At 40.2% G+C, this 10,592-nt stretch overlaps 2 protein-coding genes across 2 annotated transcripts; one reads left to right on the forward strand and one right to left on the reverse strand.

Moving 5' to 3' along the window:
• Positions 1-411: 411 nt before the first annotated feature.
• MELLADRAFT_66868 (uncharacterized protein) lies at positions 412-1,710 on the reverse strand (the record flags this gene model as incomplete). Its single annotated transcript, XM_007415014.1, has 8 exons — positions 412-564; positions 622-771; positions 833-949; positions 1,004-1,122; positions 1,188-1,207; positions 1,318-1,456; positions 1,514-1,591; positions 1,653-1,710. The coding sequence occupies 8 exons, from the start codon at positions 1,708-1,710 to the stop codon at positions 412-414; spliced, it is 834 nt and encodes a 277-aa protein (XP_007415076.1).
• An 8,043-nt stretch (positions 1,711-9,753) lies between these two features.
• Positions 9,754-10,524, forward strand: MELLADRAFT_66869 (uncharacterized protein; the record flags this gene model as incomplete). The annotated part of the gene is made up of 1 exon (XM_007414948.1): positions 9,754-10,524. One exon carries the CDS (start codon positions 9,754-9,756, stop codon positions 10,522-10,524), a length of 771 nt encoding a protein of 256 aa, XP_007415010.1.
• Between the last annotated feature and the right edge of the window lie 68 nt (positions 10,525-10,592).

Genomic DNA, 10,592 nt, shown 5'->3' on the forward strand with positions numbered 1-10,592 from the left:
TGCCGTCAAAAAAGCCTTGATCAGTTGCTATAACAATAGTATTGAAACTGATGCAAACGAGGACTAGGTCAACCATATATCAATCAGCAAACAGTTCAATCAGTCAACTTACGCTCGACGATAAGCCCGGTTTTCACCACGAAGTTTTTCGAGCTGTTGATCTACCCAAGCCCAATGGGATTGACCAGGACGCAACTTTCGGTCGACTTGGTTGGTGTAGTTATATATCGCAGCCTCGATTCTCTACAGCGGAAACAAGATTGACCATGCAATAAAACTTGATGTAAGAGTTTCAAAAAGGCTGACCAGATAAGCAAATCGGGCTTTGGCCTTTGGGTCCATATCAGTGTCTATTTCTTTTGCTGTGCGAGGATCTTGTGGATTGAAAAAGCGAGTCAACTGTAAAACCCATTATGATTGACAAAGAACCAAGAATTTGAATGACTTGTATTGTGTAGAGGAGATCAAATCTTGACTGACCAGTAAAAGCAATTCGGAAAGCTTTGGGACCGGCTGCGCAGGTTCATCTACGTTGGAGTGAGTGACAAGCATATTGTTCAAGAGCTTTCGAATAACAAAGTTAGTCAGCTAGATCATGGGAATCAAGATAGATGGACGTACAGCAATTCTAAAGTCATCCCGGACATGCCTCACTTTGGCTCCAAAAAACTTCATGAATGCTTCATGTCGTTTCAGATCGGTCAACGTGGTTCCAAAGTCTGGAGGTAAGTTTTCGGATTTCCATGAGGTTGATTGGTTGAATATAGCGTTCTACATGTGTAATTGAAATCAGTGGCTGAAATTAAGATGAGTATGTATAAGAGAGACGTACCATAGCTATCTTTTCAAAGGATCTTTGTATCAACTTTTTGTTTGAGTCGACTTTGTATGTGTACGATTCCATCGTATGGTCTTGCAATGTTTCACGTATGATCTTAGTTAGTCGAGTCTGGGAATAAAGATGTTCAGTACACTCATCGTAGATTCAATCAAATGACCTTACCCCCAAATCAGCGGCAGGCTTCCAGCTGGCAGTCGAACGGAGTTGGGCCACCACGTTGTCCATATCTTGACGTGTCTTCTGCAAGAGGCAGACTGATGCATGATATTGGTTTTCAGAGCCTGTGATCTAAAACAATATCATGCTTCAGTAACCAGCGTAAGTTGTCAAACAAAAGGTGGCTCACTGAGCTGATTCTGAGTGCTTCTGCTCAATGTTTCGAATTGAGTTCGAAAATGTCAGCAATCTGGTTCCATTGAGCTCGATCTGCTCGTGCCATAGGTAGGTTAGTTGAAGGAATTCCGGGCTGGGCAGACCGAAAAGGATCTCGATTGGTGGGATCCAAAGGTGGAGATTGATGAGGTGGAGACGGTGTAGGTGTAGGAGAATGGGCGGTTTTTTGGGGTCCGAGTTCCATTTCTTCATCACTATCGTTCTCTTCTTCCTTCCTACCACCTGAAGAGAAACACAGTTAGAAAGGCTGGATACTCAGATAACAGATACAAAGCATACCATGGTTATCGGTGTTGCTTTGAGAAGTGTTGGAGCCAACAAATCTCAAAGACGCTGGAAGAGCTTCGGCCCTTAAAGCTTTGCGATTCCACAACTTGCTTTAGACAAAGATGAAAGCACAAGCAGGCGAAGGACTTACGTGGTGAAGCCGAACGTGAATCACGGGTTCGCAAGGTCGGACGTTGGGAATCTGGCATGATGTTTGCTGCGAGTTGAGGATTTGAGCAAAAGGGAAATAAGTGAAAAAATTTGAAAGTCAACAGAGGTTGAACGATTGTGAGTTGTTCAATCGTTCAACCTCTCAAAGCTTTATTTGAAATGTGCAGGGCAGCACCGCGAAAGGTCTCAAGTGCACCGCACTTGCTGCCTTCATGGATCAGTCACTCTGAGATAAATGGGACAATTGGCTCTGCTTATCAACTTCAACAAAAGCGATGATATTGATATCATCTTCATTCAATCCTTGATCATGATATCTTGACTATTTCGATTTGACAACACTTGATCAGTTAAAATCTTCGAAACATAGTTTAACACTTTGAATCGAGTAGCTTGTGCTTGTACCAACAGATGCAAGTTCATCAATTTTACAAAAAGTAAAAAGACAAATTGTAATTTCATGGAGTCACAATAGCTTTGGAAAATCAATCTGATTCAAGTCTCAAATAACGCCGGGTCAATATCTTGACGTGGTTCAATATGCTCATGTTTCCTTTTCTTTCCTTTCCCTTGTTCTTTTTTTTATTATCTTTCGTCGTTTTGTCGTGTTTGGCTTGATCTTTTTTGGCCTGACTATCTTTCCAGTTGTTTATACCCTTCTCAATACATTCCTCCCATTCCTCACTTGTCCATTGAGTGTATCTGATGTTTGCGACAACTCGATGATCTTCAGCTGAGTACAGCGAACCCGAGTTCAGGATGTACTTGTTGACTGCCTTATGTTCGATTTGATATGGTGATTTAACTGGCATTTGTCCGTCGTGTCTAGGAGGACTTGCCAGTGGCTGACACTTGGACAAATGGCAGTTGTGCTGCACATTCAGCACACACTTTATTTTCTATAAAACGTATGAAGTATTTCAATTCAATGTTTGTGATTTTTTTTTTATTCAAAACACGCACCTCAACAGGAATCCACAAGATTTCTTGAGTGACAGTCAACCCACGGAAACCATAGAAATTGTCAATCTCCTCATTCAAGCGGCAGACCTTGACCTTGGCCAAAAATTTCAAACTACTCTTGCAACGTCCATGCCAGAAGGTTTCAATTTGCCCTAATTTTGGAGTGTTGTCACCGGGTAGCACCATTAAAATAAAGTTTTCCATACGGACGCGTTGGCCAGATCGAAGAAACACTTCTTTCTTTTGTGACCAGTCAAAATTAGGGAATGCTTCTTTGATATCACTCGGCGCCAAGTTTTCATTCATGTTACCTATAGCAAGATATTCAGCATATTAAAATCATGATTCAAACACGATTTGACGTACCTTTCATTGAAATTGAGCGTTCGGAATTCCAGTCTTGATTATAAGCCAGAGATTTCCGGACCCATTCATTATTCAAGAATAATTTGACTACTTCTTTTCCTGCTCGTGCTCGACACTGATACTTCTCATCCCAAAATGAGCCACCAGATAACAACGTTCGCATCAGACATGCAAAGAGAAAGGTTGTTGCAATGTGTAACCCAGGATCGTGACGGTTCGAATGAATTGAAGCCAAGCGCATTACACCATTGAAGCTTTCGTTTTTTTCTGTTGCAACTAAACACAATGGGCCAAAAGGTTTGATTGATTCGACAAGGTGGACCAACATATGGAACTTCGGTTTGTTCGTCCACTGTGCTGTCCATCGGATGATGTGTCCAAGGAATATATTGACCAATATTGTCAGTTTTTTCGCGTAGGAAGAAAAGTCGGTAATGCTGGTTTGAAATATAAAGGAACATAGATGTGATAATGCTGTCCACATACGCCGTCTCTCGTAGGAGATATGTTCATACAATACAAAAGGTACTGCTTGTATGATGGTTCGAAAATCTTTTCCAACTAAGCTCTGGTAGAATTGAGTCATCGTCTTGGGTTGAATCGGTGGAACATTCAGGCCAGACGTATCGAAAGATTTCCATCGAGCTAAAATTGAAGGCAGTGCGGAATCCGGAACACTATCCATCGCATCCCGGAACAAATACTTAATAACCCCGAGTAAAACAACATGGAGAATTTCGACCGGTGTATCCTTGTGTGCGTCAAAGCCTGAGAGAATTCCGTCAAATTTATACAATAAAGATCAATAAGAGAATGAGATAATGAGGATCATACCTCGCAACCGCAAAAAGGGGTTGAACAGATGTTCACCAAATTTTTCATTGAGATCGTCGAACATCTTTTGAACCTCTTCATTTGAATATTCTTTGTCTTGGTGTAGCTCATGAAACCACTCGACAAACTGAACATTCATTGTGTCACGAATACCATATTCCTTCGCTTTCTTCACAAATTCAGTGTATTTTTTGGGATTGCAAAGAAGGTTCCAAAGTTCCACAGTTCGTTCCTTTGTCAGAGCCCAATCGCGCGGCCTAGGACCTCCCTGAAAATATTTCCAAGAATGTTAAAATGTTAAAATCGTGAGGGTTTTTTTATAAAGATGAAGTAGACATACATTGCCTTGATCTATACCCACAAAATCTCGAGTATATTTCGAATCTCGTTTTTCGGCAAGAGTTTCAACACTCAACATACATATCCGACAAGGGTTTAATGTAACTGATGGATTTGTCGTGTTCGTGATCTCTGCGTGCATAGGAGAATCACCGAGATGACAGAGGGGAACAACCATGACGAGCACTTCTTCATCCAGAATTTCGTCGTGAGTGAAAAATCCTTCGGTGCCAAGTGTGCTGCGTAAGTAGAGAAACAAAAGAAAAGTAAGCTACACTATCAATTTGAAAAATTGGTTCATAAATGAGTACTTCAATTCGTCTACTACGTGATCACCAAGTTCAAGAGCGCTCGATTTATTTGATGTAGCAAGAAAGTGAATGTTGTACTCCTGATTCGTCATTCCAGGAGGTAAACCGGATAATGTGAAATAATAACTCATGTGTTTATTCCACTTTTTTGAAACATTTCCGGAAGTATCATCTGAATACAGTGTGATCGGGACGTGTCGAATCACTTTACCATTTGCTTTAGTTCGCCATGGGTTCGGCAGAGGTATCTCTTGGTACTGATCGCCATCAAGATTACGTTCTGTTTGTATACCGTACCAAAAGGATCAGACCAAACAGGAAGTGTCAAAAGAAGGAAGTGTCAAAATTAATCACGTACAATACATTACACCTCCGCATCGTTCCTCCAGAGAAAGACCATTTTCGTCTTTTGAATCTATGAAAGTTTTTCTAAGAGAATCAATTGAAACTGTCACCAGCAAAGGAGAATCAAACTCCTGGTGTGAATCAACAAGAATTCTTATTCCATGATTAATACCCTGAGATACAGTTGAAGCCTTCAAGCATTTGGCATAAGCTTGCCCCGACTGCTGAAAGAAGAAAATTGGGACAATTAACTGTCCTGAAGATTGACAAACCGGCTCATAAAGGAAGAAATGTCCGTTGACAGAAGGAATCATTTGCACTCTCTGTGTGCGAGAGAATCCTTCCAGCCATTTTTTGGACTGAGATAATCTATTGATCTGAACATTATTGTTGTACTCCGGAACAAAAACTAAATGCTTTGTGACAATTGGATTAGCAAGCTCCTGAAGGAACATGTGATTATCAGCAAGGATTAAGATATGAAGGAAATTTAACAACAACACAACGCTTACCTGAGCTACAATCTCCTTTATACTCAGTCCATAACATTTATTTTGAAGAGCACTTTCCCAATTGACAACATTAAGACCTAAGCGTTGTGGTGATCTATTTATGACATTAAGCAAAAAATTAATCATCTTTACTTTACCAGTTTATTAGCAAACTTCAATATAGCAGAGAATTCGAAATTCAGGTTTTCAGATCAATTGAAGCTCTTAGAGGCTTATGTATACTTATTGGATCATTATTATGTCATCTTATTTCAAAAATATTATTAAGATCAACATAGTTTACTTACAAAGTTATTACAAAAAGACAGAAAAAGAAAAGATAAGAAAAATTCGAAAATATAGGTGTAAAAGTTGGAAAATGGTTTTTAGCTTATTTATAATTAAGTTATGGGTTTTATAAGGTTAGAATATGAAAGAACAGCAGTTTATTATACAGGAACAATTTTAATATTCAAGGTTGATAAGGGGAAACAGAAGTTATTAGCAGAAAGGTACTTTTTCGAAGTTGGTAAACAAGGGTTAGGCGTGTAGTTTACATATATAATGGTGGTAGTGATGGAATTTAAGGTTGCCAAGAGGATTTTCCGGGATTTTTAAGGTTATAGAAGATGATTTCATATTACATGAGCAAGGAAAAGAGAGTAGCAGCTGTGAAAAGTGAAGAAAACAGGTGAAAATCGGCGAAAATGGAGGTTTTCAGCTAATTACATATGTCAAATGACGTCAGAATAAGTTGGTAGATGGCTCATTCAACGCAGAAGAGTGGATTACATAATGTAAAACCTTTAAATCATTAGTAACGGAGGTGTATGTAAAAAGTTATAAGGGAAATAAGAAATTGGTGTGAATCTCGAATTTACAGTCACAAGACACATGTAACACCAAAAACCTTAACTTCACAACTCAATATCTTACTCATCACTCATCAGAAATAGGTCTTATAGGTGTCAGAAATGATCAGTAACACGTGGGCTACAAGATGCACTTTAGTAATCAAAAATTGGAGCACATCTGAAAAAATTCGTAATCTCAAAAATTGGGTTTCAGCTAGTTTACAAGGAAAAAATCACCTGTATTCATCTTAAGAAGTGCTGTACATTACATCATTGCGTCATTGATCACTTTTGGCTGTGAAAATTACATCATACATTAGTAACAAGATCATTACATTGCGTCATTACATGGTTTTTAGGGTTATTTAGGCGGATTTGATTGGTTTTTGAGGCTGTTGACTGTTGTAAAGATTGTTACATTTGGATATAAGTACTCCTTGATGAATTTGGGATTGTAGCGCCCTTTTCTGCATCTTATACCTTTGTTGTAGTGTTATAAATCATCATTTATTTACTATATTTGTACTAAGATCACTTAAATCCGCCCCTTCAAAGCAAGGAGAAATTTATTTACGTGTGTTAAAGACTACAAGTCTAATTGGGAATAATACTTACAACAGTATTGCTAGTAATAAACATAGTGTGTGACTTTTTGCGCTTAAAATCTGGGAATAATACTTAACAACAGTATTGCTTTATTTCTCTGGTGCCTTTATCTTTTTCTCTGTTATCACAAAGTGGTCAGCAAGTGCCCTTGTGCTGGTTTCTTTGAAGAAGGCAGTCTTTAGGCAACTTCTACTATATTACACGTAGTAGATTATCCCTTCTTTGGTGTTGTAAAGCTCTTGTTGAGCTTTAAATACTACAGCGTGTACACATTTTTGATCTCAAGTTTCGTAAAGTCTTGAATGCTGGTAGGACCACATTAAACATGCGTAACACAAAGCGAGTACGCTCGTACTGCTGTTCAGAAAGAATATGACGACCCGACCCCAACAGAACCAACCCCGCTATCTGCTTTTGAAACGGATTAATATTAAATCAATATGTTGTTACAATCAATTATGAAAGAGGAATGTTGAATACCTCTTTTTGAAACGGATACCAGTCAGAATCGAAAGTGTTTTTATGTTGATTGATTCCACTTTGTTCATCTTTTTCAGCCGGATCTTCCGAATCAGATATTGATCCATGTGAACCTGAGTCGGTCTGACTGAGATTTTCCTCGTTATCTTCTTGTAGTCGTATTCGTAGAATTTCTTCAAATTCAGGATGAGGAAGTTCCGGAAAGTCTTGCTGATCTTCTGAACGGTTGGTATCACTGTCATCACTATCAACGCCAGCTAACATCTTCATCAATGTCTCAGTATAACCGACAGAAGTCGGCTCAGGTGTTGTTTTATCATCATCCTCAAAGCCCAGAAATTGGGGTGCATCGTGATTGGTCTCATTATCATTTTGAAGGAATGAGCCTAGATGACGCTCATTTTCGCGGGTTCGAGCTTCCGATGCTTCCTCATCAGCGACCATAGCCTTGTGAGTTTTGGAGTTCTTATGGCAAGAGGTCTCTTTCATTCTTCGACCTTTGCACAGGATACACCAATATTGGAAGCCACCCTGTATCGGTGTGCGTTCAAAATCTATTACATGCATCTCAGAATTGTAAGAAACCGGTTTGAAGGTACAAAATCAACTAACACTGATCTACAATAGTCCCATTAGGCGATGCCATGATACAAGGAAACTCTGAGATGTGGTATGAAGAGGATTGAAAGTTGAGTTTATAGTATGAGGCACAAGGTCTGTAAGATATTCATGAGTTTGTCAGCAAACTATACGAATACGAACAGACACGGAGACGGAGACTTTGAACTCAAAACGTACCAAGATTTGTTGTGAAAGGATGCGATGTTTGATTCGGAGTGAGAAGGCTGATTAAGGCTGAGCGACACCAAGCCGGACTGGAGATAACGTGAGGTTATCACGTCACAGCTGACTGGAGTCCGAAGTGCGGAGCAACAGTTAGATGTCCGAGGTGTGCCTTGAGGACAACCTCAATTGGACATCGGTAGGCCTTTCATGAATGCAGAGCCCGCATCTGAGTCCTGATTGTTACATCCCTATTGCATCTGAAGGATGCTGAGCGGATGTAACGGCCTCTGGATGTTGAGGCTTTGTCCTGTATGTTCTTGGAGCCAAAAGGTCCAAAAATCAAGTTTTGACACAATGAGGCTTTATAAGAGCTATATGGGGTCCTTGCAATATGCATAACACTAGATGTACATACAGCTGTTCCAAGAGATTGGAAATTTGTAAAAAGGTCATCAGAACAGAAAATCAAATGAATGTAACTGGTTTAACTTAACCACACCTGATGAACAGGTTAGCCACAACTTGGCTATGTAAAATATTACTAACTAATGAGAAAGTGATGTTCTCACCACTTGCCATGAAAGCCAAACAATGGTTGTGAATGATTTAGCAGATGTATTGTAAAAATGTACACATGAATCATCACAAGGAAACATGATCTTTATTGACCAGGTACACTTGGCTCAGAGTCTTGTGCTTTAGTAGCAGGGTTTTCATTTCTAGAGTGGTTTTTGTATTTGGTATCCGCAAAAGAATTTGATTAGAGTTTGGGTGACCTGCTACAGTATTTAACTTGCTTATGAGTTTAATAAAAAAGCTTTCTGAGTGAGGAAGGATTGCAAGAAGATACAACACCTTATCCTAACCCAACACCTTTCACACAGGTATAGCCACACCTCCCCCCTCAAGACCATAACTCTTAGTGTTCTTTTAATTTTGCAAAGTTGTCTAAAATGGGAAGATTCAAAAAGACCAAAAATCAAATGGGTTTTTATGGTTTTTTTATGTGGGTTTTTGCAAGGGTTTGTTGAGAAAGTCTTGGAACCCAGTCTAAGGTTGGGGAAGGACAAATGGGCTCACTGGAGTCTTATTCTGGGTCTGATACAAATAATAACTAGGAAGTCTGCTTTTCATAGATGGGGTAATAAGTACCTAAGTTGGGGAAAGACAAATGGGTTCAGAGTCTTACCTTGGGCCTGATAAAGATTACAACTAGGAAGTCTGCTTTTCATACATGAGGAAATAAGTACCTAAGTTGGGGAAAGACAAATGGGTTCAGAGACTTTTCTTGTGTCTGATAAAGATAACAACTAGGACTAGAATAAATTACCATAGGTCAGATCTCAAGGTCACAAAGATCAAGAATACAGAATAAAGAAAATACTTCACTGACAGTCGTCTTTTCATAGATTCAGAAGAGAGGCCTGATGAAGGATAGATTATTGTTTTATGTATATACAGTAGTTAACATCTACTTTGTACTACCTTCCGACCAGCCAAATGAAATCTTGTTTTTGAGATCGAAAATGACTACCTCAATGACTACCTTTTAAGTTGATAACTAGACAACACCTGTACGTGTACAAATGCACGCAGTGTATTGGACTATACAGATGCACTTACTGTCGCATTGAGTCCGAACACCGCGCCTAGATGTAACTAGATGTCAAGATACATCTAGGGTCACCTCAAAAATCGGCCAAGTCATGACTTTACATACCCCTCACAGAGAACCCAAGGTATACCTCACCACCCACCTCACCACCACCTCACCACCCACCTCACCACCCAACTTACCACCCACCCAACCACCCAACTTACCCACCCACCACCCATCTCACCACCCAGCTTACCACCTACTCGGACCTTGCACCACCCACCTCACCATCTCAACTCGGACACCTCACCATCCCAACTCGGACACGGCACCACCCACCTCACCATCTCAACTCCACACCACCCACTTCACCATCTCTCACATCGATTTCCCTCACCATCTCGTCGGCGACCAAACACCCATGAAGATGACTTCAAACATTCGCAAAGACACCCTTCCAGTCCTCAACACAACCATTCCAGCCCCACCACCCATTACCCTACCTGGACCGACCCTCGACTCGATGAATAACTACGTCAAAGCCTTTGCACCACCTCATGGATACCTTATCTCAATAGGCCGATCATCCCTAGTTCAAAAGCCTTTCTGTAATTATAGGAGCCACCGTGGCGGGTTACCAGAAGCTTCCAAGGATCCGACAAAGGAATCGAAGTCTCTCAAGATGGAATGTCCATTCAATCTCAAGGCTCGATATTCACCAAGCACACAGATGTGGACACTTTCACACATTGTAACAAATCACAACCACGATCCCAATTTTGATATCCAACGTCAGCCAACGGCACAAACGTCTTCCAATCCATCCGAAATCGACGTCAACACTTTTCTCAGATCACTTGGCTCAAAGATCAAAGCTTAAGTACCGCAAAGCAACACAATATCATCACTTCAATCAATGACCTGTGCGATGCACCAGTGTCAATACTC

The sequence above is a fragment of the Melampsora larici-populina genome (genome assembly GCF_000204055.1).
Source record: "Melampsora larici-populina 98AG31 unplaced genomic scaffold MELLAscaffold_47, whole genome shotgun sequence".
Lineage (NCBI taxonomy): Eukaryota > Fungi > Basidiomycota > Pucciniomycetes > Pucciniales > Melampsoraceae > Melampsora > Melampsora laricis-populina.